The sequence below is a fragment of the Scomber scombrus genome, chromosome 5, assembly GCF_963691925.1.
Source record: "Scomber scombrus chromosome 5, fScoSco1.1, whole genome shotgun sequence".
Lineage (NCBI taxonomy): Eukaryota > Metazoa > Chordata > Actinopteri > Scombriformes > Scombridae > Scomber > Scomber scombrus.
Genome location: NC_084974.1, coordinates 7,610,715 through 7,634,859, shown reverse-complemented (window position 1 = coordinate 7,634,859; position 24,145 = coordinate 7,610,715). Strand labels below are relative to the sequence as shown.

The 24,145-nt window shown below is 41.0% G+C and overlaps 2 protein-coding genes across 5 annotated transcripts in view; one reads left to right on the top strand and one right to left on the bottom strand.

The window, feature by feature from the left end:
* sik3 (SIK family kinase 3) overlaps nucleotides 1-8,216 on the bottom strand; it is a 43,529-nt gene extending 35,313 nt beyond the window's left edge. For both annotated transcript variants that reach the window (XM_062418755.1, XM_062418754.1), the window contains exon 1: nucleotides 7,891-8,216. In XM_062418755.1, the coding sequence (XP_062274739.1) occupies nucleotides 7,891-8,181 (291 nt within the window). In that variant the 5' untranslated portion in view covers nucleotides 8,182-8,216. The remainder of the gene's footprint in view (nucleotides 1-7,890) is intronic.
* Nucleotides 8,217-10,991: 2,775 nt separating this feature from the next.
* Nucleotides 10,992-24,079, top strand: sidt2 (SID1 transmembrane family, member 2). 3 transcript variants are annotated; one of them, XM_062418751.1, is made up of 27 exons: nucleotides 10,992-11,844; nucleotides 11,946-12,067; nucleotides 13,777-13,941; nucleotides 14,078-14,123; nucleotides 14,710-14,811; nucleotides 15,110-15,193; nucleotides 15,327-15,492; nucleotides 16,448-16,541; nucleotides 16,747-16,802; nucleotides 17,594-17,620; nucleotides 18,839-18,877; nucleotides 18,985-19,062; nucleotides 19,196-19,258; nucleotides 19,692-19,807; nucleotides 19,938-20,011; nucleotides 20,235-20,301; nucleotides 20,414-20,487; nucleotides 20,595-20,718; nucleotides 20,906-21,023; nucleotides 21,252-21,388; nucleotides 21,541-21,649; nucleotides 21,870-21,946; nucleotides 22,248-22,294; nucleotides 22,399-22,504; nucleotides 22,607-22,717; nucleotides 22,856-22,969; nucleotides 23,063-24,079. In XM_062418751.1, the coding sequence occupies exons 1-27, from the start codon at nucleotides 11,596-11,598 to the stop codon at nucleotides 23,123-23,125; spliced, it is 2,628 nt and encodes an 875-aa protein (XP_062274735.1). In that variant the 5' UTR covers nucleotides 10,992-11,595; the 3' UTR covers nucleotides 23,126-24,079. The 3 variants fall into 3 exon arrangements, with proteins under 3 accessions (XP_062274735.1, XP_062274736.1, XP_062274737.1); XM_062418752.1 differs by lacking the exon at nucleotides 17,594-17,620; XM_062418753.1 differs by lacking the exon at nucleotides 19,196-19,258.
* Nucleotides 24,080-24,145: the final 66 nt, after the last annotated feature.

The following is a 24,145-nucleotide window of genomic DNA, read 5'->3' as shown; positions in this document are numbered from 1 at the left end:
CTAATGATGCAAAAACTAAAATCAGTCACACCAAATAAACCACAGTTCATACTGTGAATATGTAGTTTCACAGACACGTTGTATTTTTTGTCTTCACATCCCCAAGGTGAACTGGTTTAGTCTTGACTCTTGGTTGACACTGCTAGAGGATGGTAATATTGATTTATAAATGTGTTGTTCTATTTGTGTGTGATATAGGATTTGTGCACTTTTATTAGCAATATGTTATAATTCGTTATAATTAAAATAACTTATTTCTATGTATATACAAAAATTGCTTCTATTCCTTGTATTTCATTTTTTTTGTATTCGTGATTATATATCATTTTGGTATTTATGGTTATTTCTATCTATCGATCTATATATATGGTGGCCGCTGAAGGGAAGTTCACCCGGGAGCCTTACAAGCTAGAACCACCACTGATCCGATTAGTTGATTAGTCGTTTCAATAATCGTTGACTAGCAGACTATCAAAATAGTCGTTAGTTGCAGCCCTACTGTCCATCAACGGTGCTGCAATGGAGAGGGTTAGCAGCACCAGGTTTCTGGGTGTGCACATAACAGAGAACCTCTCCTGGACCAACAACATCACATCACTGGCCAAGAAAGCTCAGCAATTCCTCTATTTCCTCCGCAAACTGAGGAGAGCCAGAGCCCCGGCACCCATGTGCTCCTTCTACCGTGGCACCATTGAGAGCATTCTGACCAGCTGCATCACTGTGTGGTTTGGAAGATCATTGGTGCTTCACTCCCCTCTCTTCTGGACATCTACAGCCAGCACCTGGCCTGGAAAGCACTCAGCATTGCACGTGACCCCACCCATCCCTCACACAGCTTCTTCAGTCTCTTGTCATCTGGGAGGAGATTCCGCAGCCTTCGGGCTCGAAGTGAAGAACACTCTCCCCTACCTCCCCCCTCTGCCATGAAAACTTGACCCCAACAAATTCTCACCCCTCTGCCAACACAGGAACTAGTCCCCCCCCTCCCAAAACTAAACTGGTCGGTTTACCCCCCACCCCTACCCTCCCAACATATACACACACACACACTCACAGAAAAAAGCACCAGTCACTTTATTATTATTGTTATTATTTTTTTTTATTGTTGTCTACCTCACTGTCTGAGAGAAACATACTTTCAATCCTCTACATGTAGCAGGATTGACAATAAAGTAGACTTTGAACTTTGGAACTTGGATTATTTAATAACTACACTGACAACAAGTCGCATCAGGATCTAATTCTGCTCTGGTGACGATTGATTGATCGATTATGATATTGTCTGTTTGCTTTGCGGGTAATAAATCAGAGCAGCACATTGCAGAGACAGTAAACATTCCAGGTTTTGACAACTTTGGAAGAGTAGAGGCCAACAGTCGGTCGCAGTCGTTTGGGAATGTGAGAAGAAAAAGTTACCAAAGAAGCAACCAGTCAAACAGAAGGCTGAAGTTAGCTTGATAATCACCAGCTGGACACACTTTATTCATTAAGATCTGTACTGGACTGAAAGTACTTTAAAGTTTGGTATTCATCAGCTGGACTCAAGCCTCTAAAAAAACAATCTGTGAATCTAACATCTATTACACTGACTAAAATACAGGAGCTGGCTGTATAAATACAAATTAATTATTTTATTGCAGTTTATTGTTTAAGGCCATATCACACAAGCCTAACACACACACACACAGTCTTGACTATGTTATTCCCCTTTTGAGGCCAGCTGGCTGCAGATTCACACTACTGAGAATGCAGCAGAAGACAACCAGAGGGCCCGAAGACAAGTCGAGCAGAAACGCAGCCTTTGTCACATTATTCACCCAAATGAAATCAAATGTGAACGTGCGTATGTGTATCTTTGAGAAGCAGAGAGGAGATGCTGCATGTTAGAGAGCTGTGCGTGAGTTGGTGTGTGTGTGCGTGTGTGAGTGAGAGGGAGTGTGTGAAATTGTTACACAGTACATTAGGCCTGTTACCTAACGCTTGCCATCCTGCCTGCCCCCTTCCTCCTGCTCATCCTTCTCTCGCCTTAAAAAAAAAAACACTCAAAAAGGAAAAGGGCTGAAGAGGATAAGACAGGAAAAAGAAGACCAGTTAAAAAAAAAGAAAGAAAAAAAAAGGTCTGCTTCTCCACAGACAGGACAGGTCCACACACACACACACACACACACACACACACACACACACACACACACACACACACACACACACACACACACACACACACACACACACACACACACACACACACACACACACACACACACACACACACACACACACACACACACACACACACCTATCTTTTACCAATCATGCTCACCTTGCTGTGGGCACGACGCAAAGGAGGGCTTCTCAAAGTCTGTGACTGTACTAAATCTATAGTCTGGTCATACAATGGCAGTGACCATACATCCTTTGTCAAGCAATTAAGACACAAGTACATACACTAAAATACAATGACAATCCAGCATATTCACTGTATTTTAGTGGGCTTGTTTTTTAGCAATTGATCACTAAGTAAGAAATCTCAACATCAAACCTTACAGCTGTTGTGACGTGTTTGACGATGGATAATTATAAAACAGTTGCCGCCCTGCAGATAGATGAATGGTAGGGGTGTAGCGGTACGCATAATTCACAGTTCGGTATGCAACTTGGTTTTTGGAGTCACAGTTCAGTACGATTTTGGTACAGCACGGCAAAGAAAGAAAATATTCAAAGATGTTTTCTTTTTCCATAGAAGAAAAAGAAAACATCTTTGAATTAATGAATTAATGTTTCGTGCAACAAGTCAGGACACCTGCTGACAGCTGTTTTATGGTGATCTATGATCTAACTGTATGTAAAGGAGTTGAAACTATCTCCACCTCCAGCACCTACAACAGTAAAATGCCTCAGTATTAATGATCTAATGATGTCATCTACAATAATATATCACTAAACCACTCCTTTTACCACAATACTTTTTAACCATATTTTTCTCTCCTTCAGAACTAGTTCTCACGACGTACTGTCTGACCACATCAGAGATCAAATGTGTTTATAGCTGTTCTGAGCAGCTTCCCTTAAAGGCAGAGTGAGAGGTTGATCGTCACAGAAGAGGAGGGTAGACAGGGAGATGCGTTATCATTTCACAGCGGACATAAAGTATATTTTAATAATAGTATTGCACTCGGTCAGTGTTGCAGGTCTCTCGTTTGACATTATAATGATAACAACACTTGCGGGTAACCAAGGTAACCAGGCTACCCTGGCTAAGCTTGCTCCTCCTACTGTTTGTTTGTTAACTAAAAAAAGAAATCAATAAAACAGACTTGCTATAAAAAAGACATAAATGGTTAATCGATTATCGAAATTGTTGCAGAGTAAAGGGTGCCTATTATGTTCATTTACAGCTTTATGTTTGTTATTCTGGAACTCTACAAGAGTAGCTTTGCATGATTCACAGTTAAAAAAAAACTGCTCCTTTATCTTATACCAGCCCCTCAGTTCAGCCTCTTTCTCTTAACAGGCAGTTTTAGCTCCTGTCTCTTTAAGGCCACACTATTGCCCACTCCGTTGTGATTGGCCAGCTTTCCAGAAAATTGCAGAGGGGCAGTTGTATTCAAGTGCTGATGCAAACCCAACATTTCCTTCTTTACTGCTTCATATTAAAAGCTTTTAAAATTACTAAACGGGAGACTTTATTGTGAAGAATTAAAGGGAAATTAAACATGTTCCTCACTGAACTAGCTGAGCTTTGTTAGCATCACTAAAAAACTGTTTGTACAACAACATATGAAGATATTTGGAGCTATTTGTATAGCCAGTTAGAAATAACGCAGGGAGGAATAGTACAAGCAGAAACAGCCACAGTGCTGATGATGTTTGATGAAGAGATGCTGACGACCAGCACACCTTCAACAGGTAAACTACTTATTTTATTTTGCCATGCAGTGTAATGGAAAAAACATGCAGTGTGTCAGCTTGACCTCAAGTCATTTCTTGGCATGACCCACCCCAAAACAACAAGGGAACATGCTGTAATGTTAGCAGAACAGTTATCAGAGTGAATTGATGCGTGGATGACCAAGTCAGGAAATCTGTCACAAGCTGACATCAGCTCGAGCTGAAAGCAGAAAAAACACTGGAAACTGAGTGTTCAGAGCAGTCTGAAGCCAGTTCTATTTGGTTACAGGAATTACATTTCCTTATTTGACACTTTGGCTACATTTATTTAAAGATTTTTGGGGGGCTTTTTGTCTTTATTTTTGATAGTGGGTGGCAGAGGCTTACAGGATACAGAGGAGTGACCTGCAGCATAGTGGGACGTTCACACCAAAAGTGTCTGACGTGAATTGAACAGCAAGTCTACATAGAAAATCAATGTAAATGGCGCGATAACACGTGATTTCATATCAGGCAGCACGAATGAAGTGTCCCGACGTCTCATCTGTGACGCAAGCGTAAATGAAGCGATGATCCCAAAATTGATATTTATGATCAAGCGGCGCGATACAAGCGATTTTTTCGCGTCAGACGCTTTTGGTGTGAACGCAGCTTAAGTCCCTTGCCATTATGTGGCATGTGTGGTAACCACCTACCAAGGGCCTCCTTTTGGCCATATTTAATATGAACATCTGACACTGTAACATTATGTATATGCATGACTGACAATAAGGAAAAGCATAATATGTCCCCTTTAATGTTCTGTTAATCAACCAGTTGATTAATCATTAGCTGTTTCAGCTCTACTGCACAGTAAATAGATGAATGTCAGAAGAGGTCCCAAATATGGAAATCAACAACAGTGACTTTGACTGGGTTATAGCAAAGGATGGAAACAAACTTGGAGTTGAAATTACAAGCAGTGCTGAAAACAATTAGATGATTAATTGTTTGAGAGAAAATCAATCACAACCATTGTTGGTATTGATTAATCACTCCAGTAATTTAATAGGCAAAAACAAAAACCTCAAGCTAAAATATGACAATTTACTACTTTTTCCACTACTTTATATAACTGTACACTGATCTTTATGTTTTAGTCTGTTTTTTGGACGTCACCTTGGGCTTTGGAAAGTTATGACCGGCATTTACAAATGGTAATTTAAAAAGTCACTAAATTTCAATATAATTTATCACAAGTATCAATAATCATCTAGATCAAGGTGGGCTAGTCTATCAGGTCTACAAATTACTGCTATACCTAGAAGAGTGGTTTATAGTGTCAGCCACAGTTTATGTGCCTTATTGAGGGGTTTATAAAGAGACTAACCACTGAAATCCACTTTCATCAAGAAAGCAGCAAAGTGTGTCTGCATCTGCGAGGAGTATCAAAACTCCTGTTATGACTTCCACTTCATCAGCTAAACTTTGTCTGAAGGAGATGAACTTTCACTATTACAATATTCAGGTTCAGCATGCAAGCTATCTGCCATCACAAGTGTTGTTTGGTTGCCTCTCTTTTAGCAAGTGTACACAAGCACCCCCTATTCCATGAAAATTACCAAAATACACAGTTGACATGGTAGTGTGTACAAGGGAAATAAACTTTCAACAGATTGCCTTTGAATGTTTTAGGTATAACAAAACAAAAGAGCAAATGAGGCATAAAGAGGGAACATCCCTCTTTGGGCTTCTAAGCTACCACGTATAAATAACCAGATCCTCTTCTGTATGACTGCACTGCAGGATATCATCCAGCTCCATCTAACAACTGAGAGAGATGTACGGCTATTTTTGACTAGTCAGCATTTCTCATTGGATCGTTATAAACCCCCCCCCCAAATCATGCTAGCTGATGAAAAATCATGAACTGACGGGTCTGTCAGTGACTACCACAAACAGACAACAAACAAGGCCTCTCTTTCATTCTGTCATGCTTGTTCCACTGTCATTTTGTCCTTTGCCTGTCTCTCACTCTCAGTCAGCCAGACACAGCCCCAAACACACACACTTACAAGCAAAACAGGCTCACACACACAAAAAAACCTTACCCAGCACATCAATCTCTCACCATTCTGTCCAACTACTGTCTTTGTACTGCTCTGATATCAGATTGAACATACAGCTTTGATATCAACAGATCTGTAAATTACATGACAGTCGAATACACACAGTCAGAGTCATTCTAGAAACGTCTTCTGCAGAGCTGAGACGTACTCAGAGGCACTTACTGACCCAAGTTTATTTTGGCCTTTAGGCTGCGTCTGCCTGTCTGTGTGCATGTCAACAAGAGCATGGGGGTAACGCTGCACACTCTGCTGCCTTGACACACCTTTATTTGTACCACTGGAATTATCATCATGATGATCATCAGGTAAATAAAAGTGTCGGCCTGAGCTGTCCCTATCTGTTGATAGAGTGCAACCGAGCATCCATCACATGGATCAACAACAGTCGTATTATGAGAGGAGGGTTCCCTGTGTCACCTTACTGCCAGTGTGGTCCCGAGTAGAAGCTCTCCAACTGGCTGGAAATCAAAGCGGCTACCAGAAACATTCTTACTGCTGCTACTGTTGTCAAATGCATCAACTGGGGGGTCATGCAGGTGACTTTTCTAATGGCTTTTACGTGCTTCTCCTAGCCTTCCTGCCAAGAGCACCCAGGTTAAAATATGTGGGGTGACAACAGACTGCTCACACACACATAAAAGCTTTGAAACAATGAAGCGCACCTGATCCAAATGAAAAAAGACTACAAAGGATATTTGGGCCCCCCTTCCCTTTCAATATCCCATGCCTCACTTACCCCCATCCACCCCAAAATAAATACACAACTCTTTTGATTGGCAAAAAAACAACAGACAATATTAAGTGCCATCATGAACTGAGTTATAATGAGTTATTAATCAGTACACAGGACTGACTTGTGGCGACCCCAATTGTAGTACATCTACTAATCAAGTATAATAGTGTTTTGCATGAACATCATCTGTAGATAATAGTGGCTGCTAGTAAAAGTGTCAATCATCAAGTATACTGCTAACAAGCGCCCACTCTATGCAAAAGCATCCACGTACACTCAAACTGTGTGGTGGAGGTGGTGAAACCACCAATTTTGCCATGTCAATGTTTTGTTGCTTGGTAGGCTTCATGGAAATGCCGTCTAACTATTAACAGGGATATCTAAACACCACAAACACTGGTAAAGTTGAAATACAGCCATGACAAAATGGTTAAGTTACACCACGAGAAAATGGTTGGTATCCCACCACAAACACGTAACAAACATTTCCTGAAACGAAAACATAAAAGCAAGGGACTCTGTTTTATATCACAGCATGTCAAGCTAGCAAATTTTATAGAGTTCAAAGTTTCTGCCTCTGCTGTAGTTGGCTTTGAGCATTTTTTCGGTTGTAATTGTACGTTGAATTTCACAGTGAGCTATCAATACTTGGGTAACGCACTGCTACTAACTTTGGAAGTTCATTGTTGATTAAAAGTTATGCGGTAGGTTACTGTAAACTTTTAACCTGGTGTGTTGGCATCTGTCTAATGGATATATGCATCTAGCCAAACAGCTAATTAGCTCGTGAGCTAAGCTAGCTACAACAGACGGAAAGCTGTCTTTTTCATCTTCGTCAATACCCTTCTTTCCGTCCTCTGCGCTTTGCCACATATTAACCCCAGGCCTTTCTAGCTTACCTCAATAAAACTTCCAGCAACATTATGTTAATAAGATGTATTTCTGCTCAATTTGTTAGTGTCTAGTAGTCCCGAGGTGATGCCCCGTGTTGAGCGGAGCCCCCGACTCCAAGCAGCGGTGTTACCAAAGCGGGCTGTCCGCTGTGTCTCCGGAGCCTGAAGGCCCCAGCGGTATCCTAACTACATGCTCAAAAAGGCTGAAAATCAAACAATGACAGCTTGTAGTTATTCACCTCTAACGCTCGGGCGTCAGTCTTCTTACCTTTGCTTTGGTAATGATGTGTGTGGCTAGTTTAACAACCGCGAAATTTCCCTTGCCGATGGTCCGCTCGATTTCGTAGTGGCCCACACGGGCTGGGGGGGGCCTGGTGGCCGAAGTGTGGCCAGGATTGGTGATGCACCCAGTGGCCGTGCCGGTCCGACTGGGGTGGCTGATCCCGGAGGTTGGCTGGGCTCGGTTCTGGTTGCCCATGCCTGCGTGGGTCGGTCGGGCAGAGTGCGTAATCCCGGCCGCAGCGGACCCAGCAGCACCTCCGCTTGACACGGCCGCCATCTTCTCGCCTCTCTGCGGGAACAACAAGAAGCCTTGCGCAGCGCGCATCGCGGGCACGCCCCCGCCTCTGCGTCATTTTACGTGGAACGCACCTCTGCAGCGCCCTCTCTAGGTTGTAACCATGGCAACGACGAGCGTAACAAATGACTTCATCCACAGAAACGTATTGTGGTTGCCATGGCGACAAAGAAGTGCGCATTATCACTCTGGTTCCCATGATTCAGTGATTCCTTGCAAACTGCTGCACTATGTATGATCAGACGGCTTCATGAGACTTTAAAGGTACACGCAACCGTAACATAATAGTCACAGTAGTGTAGTGTAGAATGACACATTCAAATCCTCGAGTCGAGGAAAACATACATACCCAAATAGCAATTTCACTCCATCATAGTGTTGAAATACAAATCACTGAAAGTATTTGGACAGCGGAATGCACACTCCCTATAGCCGTCTACTGTACAACGCCTTGAAGATCCCACATGTGCAAACTCAGCTTTCTATTATGATTCAAAGGTTAATATTTTCCATTAAATGAAATGCCATTTAGGCCTACAACAGGCTATAAAATAGCCTACTCACATGTTCTGTTATCTAAACTTTACGCCTAATTCTACCATAGATTTGCTGCATAGATAATGAATGTCACCAGTGTGCTGTGAAATGACCTTATGCTTCTGTTGGTACTACAGTCTTTGAGGAGATCTCCTAATGAACACTTTGCCATTAAAAGCAGCACATCGGCTGTACTTCCATGGTAATTAAATTATTGGATTCCATATTCCTTATAAAGAGGGAATTGCAGTCATACTTTAGCCAATGTAGCCTAATTAATATATTATTATATGTATTAATATTATAATTACTACCATGAATAATAATAATAAGTATAAAACTGGCATCCCATCTGAGTAGGACAATAACAAAATATGGGCGAAATACTATTATTCTATTCTATTCTATTCTCTTCTATTCTTTTCTTTTTGTATTCTATTCTATTCTATTCTATTTTTATTCTATAGTCCTCTCACCAGGTTGTAGACAGCACCACTCCATGGTAGAAAGGAGTTTCTGCATCTTGTTACTCAATGCTGGATTGCTAATGGAGCAAAGCAGGAAACGGCCCTCCAGGCCCAGACTCCCATGTCCCTTAAACAACTTAATTTCAATTGGTTTGAGGTAATGTGATTGATTGCATTTGTTTTGGTTGGTATATTGATGAATATTTCAATATTGATGATCAGTCGCAATTATGTGTGCCCAAAGGCAGGTAACACAGTATTATTACCTGTGCTTTAGACCATGGTTTTTGGTTTTGTGTCAAAATTAAGGCAACGTGGTTCACTTTTCTACATTCATTTGTGTTTAAACAAATTGACACCCTGGTGGGGTCAAAACTCCAGCAACACTTCAAATTAACACTCTGGGTCAGGGGGTACTGCAGTATAGGAGCACTGGTTGGCTTCTGGGTGTCTAAAAAATATAATAAAGCTGTGATTTGTAGTCTGCTGGGTGTTTTGTGCTTGAAGGGTAACTGACAATGTTTAAGGAAGTTAAAGTTAAAGGAAAGATCAGTCGAGCCCAACAGCTCATTTTGGTAGACTGATCAACAGCTTTACGTGGTTCGTATTGGGTTATTTAGAGTGACCTAACCCATGTGAACATGAAAATGCTTCTCTAATAATAATATTATCTATCAACGATGGTCAAGACTTAGATAACTTGGATTTATAGATGTGAAAATTTTCCCAGTAAAATTAATAAATTTCCCGCTGAATGTCAGAAAAATTTGAGGTCCACACAATGTTCCCATGTGGTGTAATTTTCTTTTTGCAGTAATAATAATTTCTCACAAGTTTATTAGTACAAGTGTTACTTTTAGACTATTCGTTAGGTAAGAAAGGAGGTAGGAGGGTAGGTAATTAAGTCTACAATTACAAACACACCAGAGGGACAAAAGATGATAATATGAATAAACAAACAAACAAATAAATAAATAAATATTGTGTAAATCTTATTGTATATTCAGCCATCAGACTGCAAAACACCACAGCTCCCAGCATATCCCATTCATATGCATATAATCTCAGGAACTTCTACATGTTGCACATTTATATATTGCAGATTTATTAACACAGAGATTGTTTACTGTTTATAGTATTTTATTTTATTTATTTTATCACATTCACCCTTACACTGCTCCTTTTTTTGTCCACTGTACTGCTGTGTCAATGTGAATTTCACCCAAGGCGAATCAATAAAGGCATATCTTATCTTATCTTATCTTATCTTATCTTATCTTATCTTATCTTATCTTATCTTATCTTATCTTATCTTATCTAATATTGAAGAAATAGATTGATATGGACAGTCAGCTCTAAAAAAGTTGGGGTTTTCTGCTTAAGAATTTGTGACTATAAAATATTGTCAAACAAGTAAGTAAATGAATAGACCTGCGAGGAGATATTCCTGTCATATTCAGTGAATTCAAACCATTTTCCCAAAGGAATAAAAAGTGACGGTGGATATGCTCAACAATAAGGGCAACGCCATGACGTCATGACGTCGCCCTAGGTTTGTTTACTGTCTGAGCGTGTAGTGGAGGTTTGGGGAGAGGGGGTATTCATTTCCCACCCGTATTTACACCCAGTTCTGATTGGCTAGTGCTCGTTTCCTTCGTTGGTTACATTGCTTAGATTTAGAGGCATGAGGAGTGACGTGTTGAGATAGAGGTAGAAAGGTAGGGTAAAAGAACTAGTGTTAGAGCCAATCAGAGGTAGAGTAGGTCGGGCAGTCGTAGAATGCGGGTGGGGAAAAAATAACTGCGCTGTGTAGAGGGGTTAGTGACATAGATTTTTGACGCTGTAAACACAGCCAGACTCCTCACCCACCGCAAGGGAAATACGTGTATAATGCCGAGGCACCGCGGATACAGGCCGTGACAACCGTTCACACTGGACCTAAAAGAAACAAGTTACCACCCCGTGCTGTTTTATTTTTGTCACGGCTACCGTCGCTGGAGCTAAACTCCCGGGATCAAAATATGGAGCTGCTAACAAACAATGCCAACATTAGCGCAACCAGCTAGCAGCCTGTCAGGCTTTGGCGTTCCACAGGAAGAGGAATTGAGTATCGTTAGTCATCTTGCTCACTTCAAACGTGTGTTATTGACTGTAATGTTAACAGTTTCCAGTTTGTCACAGCTGTCGATAAGGAGGAACAAGTCTTTAGCTCATGTAAACACTCGTCTATCTGTTTAGCTTCTCAATTAGCAGCTGCTCTTCTTGCTGGTTATAGTTGGACCTGGCCAGTTTGCCACCCGAGTAATTTGTTGCTGAATGGGTCGGGGAGTGTTTACATGCTAGTATAACGGTTGGTATCATTCGGTTATTGATTAAGACGTTGTCAGACAAAATGGTGTTGAGAAGTTGCTGGAAATCTCGACATAAAAGCAGCTCCGGACCTGTTCACTGCTGGCTGCGCCCAGGAGTGGTTGCCCTGCTCTGGCTGTGTGTGACCCAGTTTGTCTGCGGCAGTGTGGCACTGGGAGAGACCAAAAACGTCATTCAGAAAGATGCAGAATTTGATGTGACCTACAATGACAGGGTTACAAGTGAAAACCAGACCATCTACGCTTTCAATCACACTGTCTCCAGGAATAAGGTGAGTATACCCTGCCTAACATGTATATTTGTTGTCAAGGATTTAAACTCAATTTCAGTTCAATTTGATTTGTTTTTCCTTGTCATTTCTTTGGGTTTCAGACCGAGGGAGTGCGTGTGACTGTGGACGTGTTGTCACAGAGTTTGGAGAGCCCCATCCTGTTTGTTGTAAGGCAGAAACAAGCTGTGCTGTCTTTCCAAGTCCCTCTCATACTCAGAGGCCTGTGAGTAAAGAAAGAAAGAAAGAAAGAAAAGAAACCCATGTAGACTGGTTTGATCCCTCAGTCTTTTTTTTTGCCACTTTCTCAGCTTCCCACACCACCTCCATGAACCACTTCTGGACCCCTAACAAGCCTATTAATTTAAATCCTGTTAAATCTCCGCAAATAATATTCTATAAATTGTAGGGCAGGGGTGAGTTTAGATTTAATGTGCAGCTTTATGTGTACTAGAGAATATGTTGTATGTTGCCTTTCTTGTTTACTATACATACTTTCAATTCCATGAGCCTGTTGCTTTGTGAGCAATTAATGCATACCCACATTTGCCTAACATACACAAATGATTGTTGATCTGTAGTTTATATGTTTCAAATTGAGCAGTGCAACACGTGTTTCTGTAATTTAAAAACTGCTTTCTTTGACAGAGAATGAGAATAAAAAGGGGAACATTTGTAGTTTTGAGGTACAGATAAGCTTTATGTATGACATTATATCACAAAGCCTAAACATTACCAAATCAATTGTAAATGGACTGTAAGGGTCAACAGGCCTGTTTTTTGTCCAGCTCAGCTCTACACGGCCTGTATCCATGTTTTTTGTAACTAATTGACTAACGCAAACAAGCACATAAAGTAATGATCTGTGGCTTTTTCATGGGAGTGTCAGGTTGTTGCTGCTGTTCTTCCCTAGATGGTAAATAGTTATGACTTCAGCTCATGTGATGAAGCCAATGTTGATACAGTATGTGGCGTAAAGTCACATGCATACTTAATAACTTTGTAAGACAGGAAGATGTGTAGATCTTTGTTGTGTTAGATGAAAAATCATTTGTATATGTGGTGGTTGGAGGAAATGAGGCTCAGTTTTGGACACCTGTGCCTATTTAATAGTTTTTTTCAGTGGTATTAGTGGCCAGTTGATGTTCTTTGTAGGGACGAAACTGCTAAATCCACTGCTGCAGGTGGACACACAGCTTTTGTAACCTAACTTAATCAGGTGGGATTTCATAACAAGCTTTGAGTCTGAGTATTTATTAGTCACTGGCCATCAGCCCATCTGAGATGTGATATGTGTCTCTCAAAGTCTGAGGTATTCTCTCTGGTTGTGCAACACCAGAATGGCCTCAGTCTTGCTCGCCGCAGTCCTGCCTGTGCAGCCTCGTGGCCGGCCATGCCTTTGCAAATCTGCAATGAACCTTGGACTTTCACTTCCTCCTAGTACATCCCCCAATACAAATCTGAAGATCCCAGTTTACTGAAAATCAACTTCCTCAAAGTCATTGGAGCAAAATTGCTTCCTTTTCATGCAGCGTATGTCACGTTTTCTTTGAAAAACTGTCTGTCATGCTTTCAGCTACGTGATATGCATTTAGCAACATTTTCATTTCTAGAGCTGATTATTTATTGATTTTGGCTCAGAGATTGTTGAAGATGCATTATCTAATGATGTCATCTAATGCTGAAACAGCAGCCTTGGGAATTTATTATACCCCTGTAATGTTACATAATCTAATATAATAATTCCCCTCATCATCATCATACAACAAGACATCTTTTTGCTTTGATTTCTTTCTTCACATAACCATCTAATATTTCATTTAAAGCTCAAACCTATTTAGGACAATTGAACAGAAGCTTTTCAATAAACACAAATTGAATTCAAACCTTTTTTAATGGGAAATATCTTTTGTCGACTTCTTTCTTTCTCTCCAGCTACCAAAGGAAGTACCCTTACAAACATGTGGGCCGGACACTGTGCCAGCCTCCGACCCGTGCCGCCTCAGAGACCCAGTACTTCTTCGTGGATGTGTCCACCCTATCCAGCCAGGGTACAAACTACAATCTCAGGGTCAGCCGTGTGGAAAGCTTCACCCTGCAGTGAGTGATGTCTACATGTCATCCCACAAACACAAGCATCTGCCTGAATTGTCGTGCATTCTTACAGGTTTCATGGTAAACGAAAGTGTCTTGCTTGCTTGGTATGTCTGACATGGTATTTTCCCACCGATTACAGAACAGACAAGAAATTCAGCTTCATCGCGTCGCCATCCCAGCCTCAGGTATACAGCTTGATACTGTTGCTTTGTGTGTTTCTAAGTCAGTGTTACTTTTCAAAGAGGAAGATTAATCACAGATACAGATAGCAGAGTGGAAGGGGGATGGGGTCAGATGGTGGAAATGACGAAAAACATTGAGGAAAGTGAAAGTGAAAAAGAGGATGATTAGAATAGTGGGGACTTCTGACTTGACACAATTATTCAGCATGCAGTGACATTTCAACATACGACAAAGGACACACTTCTGTTTTTTTTTTTTTTTACCAGTGTCAACCAGTGTTTTAATTACTGTGTGTTGCTGATGCATGATTTATCTGTTTCTGTTCCATTCTGTTGTGTGGTTGTTTGGTGGAATGAAGACATCCTCCTACATACAGTATACGAGCTAGTGAGGAAAGATAGGAAACAGGAACAGGGCTTTATCTTATCTGAACCTGTCAAATCACAGTATGTTACATCCTAATCAAATATAATACACATCACTATGGTTGACTTGCCACAGTGTGTTTTCTAACACTATTCTCTAATTAACCCCTTCTTACTCCTTATGTTTTTTCCCCCCTCTTCTTTATATTCTCCTCTGTCACAGTACTTCAAGTATGTCTTTCCAGATGGTGTAGACACTGTTATCGTCAAGGTCAGCTCAGATATGACCTTTCCTTGCTCAGTTATGTCCATCCAGGATATTCAGGTACTGTAAACCAGACTGCTGCTACTGTCCTCATGTGGCCCCTTGGCTCTGTGGTCAGCATGCAGTAGCACTCTTACACCACATGAGTGCATTATAAAGTTTATTGTAAGGCCCTGAATTGACATTAAGGATAAAAACTGTCTATCATGATGTTCTCATAGGATACAGCTATGGTTTATATTCTTTTTTACTTTTTTCTTGCCTAATTTTACTATACACTCATTATGTAATCCTGCCATTCATGCTTTCATGTTCTTCCCTTCTCTGTCTGTCCTTCCTCTTTCTCTGTTTTTTTTAGTGCCCTGTCTATGATCTGGACAATAATGTGGCCTTCATTGGGATGTACCAGACTATGACTAAAAAAGGTGCCATCACCGTGCAGGTAGTGTCTCCCATTCAGTCACATACATGGTGTTGAAATACAGCACGGATTGAAAACATTTGATACAAAGTATAGACAACATTACCATACAGAGTCTTCATCATCTTCTTATGTTTCTTTGTCTGTCATCCAGAGAAAAGATTTTCCCAGCAACAGCTTTTACGTGGTGGTTGTGGTGAAAACGGAGGACGAGGCGTGCGGCGGTCCGCTGCGCTTCTACCCTCTGCGTCCTGACGAGCTGATTGATGCCGGAAACCGCAGCAAGACAGTCGATGTTGTGGTCACTCCTGCCATCAACTGTAAGTCACATATTGTGCCAATATCACCTGATCAAAGTGAGGCATAACCTTGGTGGATGTAAGGGCTGCAACTAATGAATATTTTAAGTAGTATTGGGGAAAAAATTAGAGATGCACTGATACTGATATTGGTCCACTACTGATTAAAATAGCTGGATCAGGAATTGTAAGAATCAGCCGATCTGATATCAGATACTGTTATTTTAATAAATAACAATTCAGTAATTGTACAACTGTTTATTCATGTGTTACATTTTGTCAAACAAAGTTAGGAAAGCAATGTTTAAGTCAAGATTGATTTTGTCTGACACATAAAAGAATCATCCCAGTCTCTCCCACACAGTGAGGCACACAGCTTATTAATGAATCACTGGTATTGGATCACTAGTATAGGTATCAGTATCGGGACTGGAAAAGTTGGATTGGAAAATGTCCATTCCAATGTCATAGAGCCCAAAGTAATGTCATCAAATGACTTGTTTTGGCCAACCAGCAGCTGTTCCACAACCCAACAACACTTAATTTACTATAATGCAGCAAATACTCACATTTGAGAAGCACAAAATGGTTGTAGATTATTTTAAATTTTCTTTCAAACAAATAGTATATTAATCAAAAAACTTTGCAGCCTTAATGGATTTGATGTGCACCATAGAACTGGAGTAAAAACGCATTTTAAAATAACCACTGTTAAATCAAGTGATATTTGCTTAATTTACCAGCTGATGCTTCCTGGTGTCCCACATGAAATCAAAATGTTTCCTACACATAATGAATTTAATAATTGTATAATTGTTTTAGTAACTACTGTGTTGGACTCCCTAAAGTAAGAGATGAAATTTACATTGAAAGTATGTATGTGTCTCTTCTAGCTGTAAGCTGTACATAGTGATGCTTTATTGTTACATAGCACAGCACAATCAAACTTAAACACATCTGTCTCTACTCTCCACAGCGGATGTGTACGTGATGGGCATGCTGTTCTGTCTGGGTATTTTCCTCTCCTTCTACCTGCTCACTCTGCTGGTGGCTTTTGTGGAGAGCAGGCGGTAAGCTTGAAATCTTATTTCTGCATCCACAGACAGCATTTACAATGTTCACAATGATCAGATTCATGTCATATCTGGTTTTTCCCAGTTTAAAACAGAGATTTGGATCTGTGATAAAAAAAATTCACATAACTGCACTACAAGAACGACACCAGGCTGAATACAAATGACGCTCAATTGCATCTTTTCCTCTCTGTTTCTGCAGAATAAAGAGGAGAGATGTATATCATAATCCTGCCGACATGTCGCCTGCTGAGACAGGTAACCCAGCAACTAGTATGATGGACTGACCCATTAAGGGCGTGTTACAGGGTCCATGGAGCATACTATTTTTTTTTTAAAAGTCACATATCTGTACTGTAATATATAGTATATGATGATAAACTTACATGTAAAGGGAAATTCCTGTATTTTTCATCCTGGACACTATTTCCCATCATTCTGCGTCTAAGTGAACAATTGGGGCAATTGTGCTTGTCAAATTGCATCCAATAAAGGGCTCATTTTTCTCACTGACAGGCCCAGATTGCAGGAAACAACATCCTTTCTTTCTGCCTCTCTGCCTCCATTCTTTGTTTTTCTTCTTTTAGTTGCTTTATCTCCTCTCTGTTTTCTCTAAGTCAAATAAATACAGTTGGCCAGTCAACATCAAGTGACTCACAATTGTCCACAGGATAATCTGTTATTGCACTTAGTTTCAGTTTCCTTACATCCTAACCGCAGTCAAAATCAGCCTCATACTTCTCATACATGCTACCTCATAACCAGCTGGCGTGCTTGGGTGAATATGTTGGTGGTTCAGCTAGTTCCTGTGTTTACTTCTGTTATCAGACAGTTTAATAATACCAATCTGCTGTCACTCAATAACAGACCAGTTCCTAAAAATATATCTACAATAGTCACTTAGACACAAAATGATGGGAAAACAAGTGCCCAGATTAAAAAATAAAAGAATTTCCCTTTAAGCGTTTTTATGTGTAGAATTTAACATATCTGTGTGTGTACTGAGTGTGTCTTTCACTCTCTCTACCCCCTGCTAATGTGTGGTTCAGCCTCTCTGCTTGGAAAGAACGGAGATGGTATATATACTTCTATCTATCGCCCTTCCTCACACTGTGTTGCAAGTCTGCATATGCTCTGCATGCATTAGTTCACACTATACGTCTTGTAGCATCATTCATAAAGTAGAGGATGAAGATATATTATTTGCTGATTAGTGACTGTGTAGTAACATAAGTGTGGTACCATTACTAGACTGTTAGTTAAGCATTATGGCTTGCTGCTATGACTCTGTTGGGCCCTTTTAAGATACAAATAACCAGAGGGTATATTTACTTTGTTGTTAATTAGTCTGTTTTTCAGTTTTTTGTTGTGGTTTTTTGAAAGATGCAAAGTATATGTTCCTTTTAGTTTAACAAACTGTGGAAAAATCCACAAAAATAATCATGCAGTATATAAAACTGCTGACGTGTATGGTTCTTCAGCTCAAGACCGCCTCTCAGTGTCTATTTGTATCTGTGCTTGCTGACTCGATGTGATTTTTAAACTGCAGGACGCATACAAGTAAAATTCTTAAACAAGTTCACTCTCACTGCAGAGGTGATGAGCAGTCTCCACAAATAAATCACCTCACTGCTGCACCATTTCTTAGTCACATTTTAACCCTTTCACTAACCCTCCATTATGTCAACTACAGATGGGGGGACAGATTAAAGGAAAAACCAGTACAGGTCTGAATGTCCTTTCAGTGAGGGGATCTGGTTGCTCTGTTATACTATGGGTTGATGAGTATGGGTTGATGAGTATGAAAATGATGTGAATCATAAGCTGTGGCCTTAACAATCACCACATCTCAACCTAATTGAACATCTAGGAGAGATTTTGGACTGACTACCAAATGACGGAATATCTTTTGGAAGAATGGTGTTCATCCCTCCTGAAGAGTTCACACACTGTAGAATCGAATCCAAGGCACACTGAAGCTGTTCTGACAGCATGTGATGGCCCGACACCTTACTAAGACACTTTATGTTGGTTTTTCCTTTCATTTGTCACCATCTGTATGTTTTTTCAGGCATTTCAACCTGAAAAAAACGGTCAGGAACCAATTTTCTAATTGAATCCCTGCATGTCTCGATGCCTCCCTCATGTTTTCTACTAACAGCTGGGCAGCAGTGTTTTACTATGCAGAGTTAACATACTAACAGGTATCAGGTGTAGTGGTGCTTTTTGCTCATATATATTATGTTAACATTTATTTGAGTGGAACCTGTGTGTGTGTGTGTGTGTATTTGCAGGTAAGACTCCAGCCTCACCTTATGAATATGGCTCCTTTGGTGAGTTTTGGTGATTTTAGTTGCTTTCCTTGACATGGAAGACAGTTTTGTTTTTGTGCTTTTTTTCTAAAGTACAGTTTGAATCGTTCTCTCCTCTTCCTATTCAGCTGACAACTGCAGCACACTGAGTTCAGAGGCCATCACTGACAGCGCCACGTCCACCGATAACAACTATGGTTACATGGGTATGGACACACACACGCTGTTTCTGGCCCACCGCTGTCACTCCACTTTATATTCTCCACAGCCTGTCATCGCTCTGCCCGCAGCTGGCGTACCCAAGCCCTCACTGCTTCTCTGTGTGTCTTTGTTCATCAGGACAGGAGCCTTTCAAACGTCGACCAATCCACAATCACCATCACCACATAAGCATCCACTTCGGTGACACACTGCCGCACAATCGGCCCAATCAGCTCTTAGCTGTACACCAAACCAATCAGCACGATATCAATCATAAAGCAATGAGACTTACATGTTGATGAGTTTGAAATTGGTTCAATTTATTCAAGAGTGATTGAAACTAAAGAAGTATGTGTAGCTGCGTGGAGGTCAGGAAATGACCACATGCCTCATCTGATTAGTCTGAAATGAACAGCGAAACAATACTGATAGTACAAAGATCAAAGTATCAGCAATCATTCCAAGATTTCAGTTTTAATGTGCATGAAAACTGTAAAAATTGCAAAGAAATTCTAAGAGGTGTATGTCCTTGAACACCTTTAGATCTCTAAAAAAATAATAATTCAGTCGACCGTTTTAAGATCTCAGATTGTCCAACCAGTTAACTAAAAGTCTTTTTGTTTTTCTTCATCAGAGCGACCATTGGACAGTGTTGGACGGAGCAGACAGGAGTCTCTGAGCTCTGTGGAGGAGGACGACTACGACACGCTGGATGACATCAACTCGGACAAAAACATTGTCCGCACAAAGGTATGGCTCGTCTCTCTTCATCAACGCAAGTGAGCAAGTCAGCTCTGCATATATTAACACCAGTTATTATTGGATACGTCATCGTGTTTGAATTTGACCCCTCCTCGTGTTTGCTGTCTTCTTATTCCAGAAATTTCTGTGTGTGTCCGACCTGGCTCGCAAAGACAAAAGGGTCCTCAGCAAGAAATACCAAATCTACTTCTGGTGAGGAAACTTTGTATCCTGTTTAGATCCACATCTCCAATTTAGACCCACAAATCATTCCAATCAGGGACATTATATTACTAATATTTTGACATTATGCTGTGTTAGATGTGCTGCTGAAATGATAGATATAGTGCAGATGGAGAGTAAAATAATCACGCAGTAAGACTAGATAAGTAAGAATCATAATTATAAACAAGTCTAATGATTGTCTTCTCTCCAGGAACATCGCCACCATCGGTGTGTTCTACGCCCTGCCCGTCATCCAGCTGGTCATCACCTACCAGACGGTAACACCGATGGGAAACAAACTGTTTCTTTGTGTCAAAAAGTTTAATAAAAAGCCAAAAATACTCTCATATGAAGAGGAGATGGATGTTAAACGTATCTTCTCTTCGCCAGGTTGTCAACGTTACAGGAAATCAGGACATCTGCTACTACAACTTCATGTGCGCCCACCCGCTGGGAGCTCTAAGGTGAGCAGTCAGGACATACAGTATATTAAAATACTACACGTGTATTATTAGAAATGGCTCTGTTGAAAGCGTTACTGTGACTGATTCTTCGCTGCTGTCCCACGCAGTGCATTCAACAACATCCTAAGTAACCTGGGCTACGTGATGCTGGGACTCCTCTTCCTCCTCATTGTCCTCAAGAGAGACATCGTCCACAACCGAGCCCTGGTCCGCAACGACCTCAACGCACTGGTAATGCACATTCAACACAAACAGATCCACACAAATATCACACACACAGATAAATGACACAAGGAGCCAATGTACTGACCACTATATTGTTAGAATGCTAGAACGAATGATTATATTCTATTATTACATTCACACTTTGGCTCCTCCGTGCCTCCGTCTACATCTCGTCCTCACCTTATCCCATCAGGAATGTGGCATCCCGAAGCATTTTGGTCTGTTCTACGCCATGGGAACCGCTCTGATGATGGAGGGCTTGCTCAGTGCCTGCTACCACGTCTGTCCCAACTACACCAACTTTCAGTTCGGTGAGACTGCTGGTGTTAAAAATGTTGTATATGTTACAAAGCTGATTAAACTCCCATCTCTGTGTAAGTCACAATTTATTTTCAGAGTCCAGGACTGGAAAAAAAAAGTTACATTGGTTATATGTAATAAACAAATCTGAAAAAGAAAAACCTTATTGACCTTATTATTCTTTCATTGTTTTAGATGCTAGAAGTTAGATGTGTGTGTTTTTCTGTCCTTCTTTGCAGACACTTCCTTCATGTACATGATTGCTGGGCTGTGCATGCTGAAGCTGTATCAGAAGAGACACCCAGACATCAACGCGAGCGCTTACACTGCCTACGCCTGCCTGGCCGGAGTCATCTTCTTCTCTGTGCTGGGAGTGGTACGTACAGACGCACACAGTAGACAAGGCTTTGGGTCACGCACACGCACACGCACGCACGCACGCGCACACACACACACACACACACACACACACACACACACACACACACAGATTTTGTTTCCTAATGAGTGTGCTGGTTTGTTTTGCAGGTATTTGGGAGAGGAAACACAGTGTTTTGGATCGTTTTCTCAGTGATCCACATTTTGGCGACGCTCCTCCTCAGTACCCAGCTCTACTACATGGGCAGGTGGAGGTTCGGTAAGATCACAGCAAGAAACTAAACCTTATACACCAACAGGCTGGACTCCTAATGGTTTCTATCAATCCTTTTTTGTTAGATCAGCTGCCGTCACCCATTTAAAGAACCTGTTTTTATACAGATTTTTGTGTAGAGACAACATCAAACTGTACAGACAGATGAATATTTAGCATGTTTATACATACTTGGAAATGTATTGAGATGTTCTTTGTGTCTCAGACTCGGGGGTCTTGCGCAGGGTGGTGTACATCATCTACACAGACTCCATCAGACAGTGCAGTGGACCCTTGTACATTGTGAGTAATGACTAAAAATAAAACCTCTGCATTCTCATGTTGACGTGTTGTCATGGCAATAAGCAGCATCATTCATCGAGTTTTACAGGACGTTTACAAGGAATCAGATGCTGTAAGATTTATTTATAAGGAAAATTTTAGCTTCATAATCATTGTTTGCAATTTAAATCTAATATGTTAGAGCACAGAGACACATGACAGGAAATGCGTCATTGTCCACATACTTCTGAATGCACTGAATTACACGGTTTATCCTTCTGCTCATTAATCATCTTCCTCCCTTTGTCCGTCTGCCTGTTAGGACCGTATGGTTCTGCTCGTAATGGGGAACATAGTGAACTGGTCCTTGTAAGTAAACGTTTGTGACTTGGTCTTACATAAGCACATAATGAATTTAAATAGATTTAGCTTTACTGAATGTTGCTTCATCCGTGTGTCTTCCACTCTTCCAGGGCAGCCTACGGCCTCATAGAGAGACCCAATGACTTCGCCTCCTACCTTTTGGCCATTGCCATCTGTAACCTGCTGCTCTACTTTGCCTTCTACATCATTATGAAGGTATGTCTTTGTTTTTATCCATGTATTGGACTAGATTTACAGTTTTTTTTGTTGTATTCATCTCCAAATCTAAAGCTGTTTTTTGTATGTTTGTGTGTTTAGCTGCGGAGTGGTGAGAGAATCAAGTGTCTGGCATTGGTGTGTATTCTCTTCACTGCTGTGGTGTGGGGCTTCGCCCTGTATTTCTTCTTCCAGGGTCTCAGCACCTGGCAGGTCAGCAACTCTCACACTGAAGCCCAATTGAGCACAAATATTCTTCACACAGTATCATGCTCTTGTTTTTATGCACTGCACCTTTGTATTCTTTCATAATGTAGCATCGGTTTACTCTGTTTGTCCCTCTTGAAACAGAAAACTCCAGCAGAGTCTCGTGAACACAACCGGGACTGTATCCTCCTCTCATTCTTTGACGACCACGATATTTGGCACTTTCTTTCCTCCATCGCCATGTTTGGATCCTTCCTGGTAAAGCCGTGTTTGTTGTGCTGGGTGTATTAGCGCAGATGTGATGGCATGAACACTCATTGAACCCCTCCCTTCTCCTGTCCCTGTGCTTAGGTCCTCCTGACCATGGACGACGACCTCGACACCGTCCAGAGGGACAAGATCTTCGTCTTCTAGATGCATCAGATCTCCTGTGATGAGCTCAGCTCTTCGTCCCTGCCTTATCACCCTTCTCCCGCTGTTTCCGTCTCCTTTGTGTTCTCAGAAAGCACAAGCCAGTAGCCAGTTTCCCAACAGGCTGTCAATGGGCATGTCTTTTTCTGCTCGGAGCCAATCAGGGAGGGCAACAGTCACGTCCCTGCACCTTTACGGACACTCGTGCCAATCAAGAGTTGGGTCGAAGTCCAGTGATGCCGAAGTGTTTTGTCCTCTCGCTGCCATCTTGAATTTAACTGTTGTTATTGATGTTTACGTTCTGCTGGCGACGAAGATAACAATGTACTCTCGCGAAAAATACTGTACAAATTAACTTATTTTATATTATTCACATTGCATTTTACCTAAAAGTCAACAATGCATTTTGGAATTCCTGTTTGTATGCTGTTTATATGCTGTATGTGTGTTTGTACGGGTGTGTGTGTGTGTGTTTACAGACATTTATGTGAGAACATGAATCCTGTCCAGTCTGTCAGTGGCCTTTAACGTGCTAATCATGTTAGTCACATACTGTGCTGATTGGTCAGATGCTGAAGATAGCCGTCCTCTTTGGAGAATATCGATGACGATGATGATAATAATGATGATGATTGTATTCTACTTATTAACTGCCCTCAAGTCTGACTGCGATGGTATTTTTTTGCACTGTACTGTATGAAAAGCTGATATTAATGTCAAACATTGCAATGAGCGGTTACTGAATAAAGGTCTCATTTTCAGATCCCTAAACCTTGTTTTTTGCCGTTTGCTACACGTTGTGGTTATTAGAAATATTTTTTCACCAGGTGTGTCGTAGTCTGTGGACTTGAGCAATGTCTTAAAGATAACAAAAGACCAGCTCATGAGGGACATACACTTCATCTGTGTGAACAAAGTATTATAATCAAGGTGTGAATGGGTGTGTGTGTGTTCATGCAAACCGACTAAACATAACAGCACTGGCCTATAACAGGATCAGCATGCAATAAATACATTCATATA

Bases quoted from the DNA above. Each gene is read 5' to 3' on its own strand.
- sidt2 (XM_062418751.1), top strand. From the start codon at position 11,596: ATGGTGTTGAGAAGTTGCTGGAAATCTCGACATAAAAGCAGCTCCGGA. The intron at 18,878-18,984 runs GTGAGTTTTGGT...CTTCCTATTCAG, and splicing joins TTATGAATATGGCTCCTTTG to CTGACAACTGCAGCACACTG. The intron at 21,650-21,869 runs GTAAGATCACAG...TTTGTGTCTCAG, and splicing joins CATGGGCAGGTGGAGGTTCG to ACTCGGGGGTCTTGCGCAGG.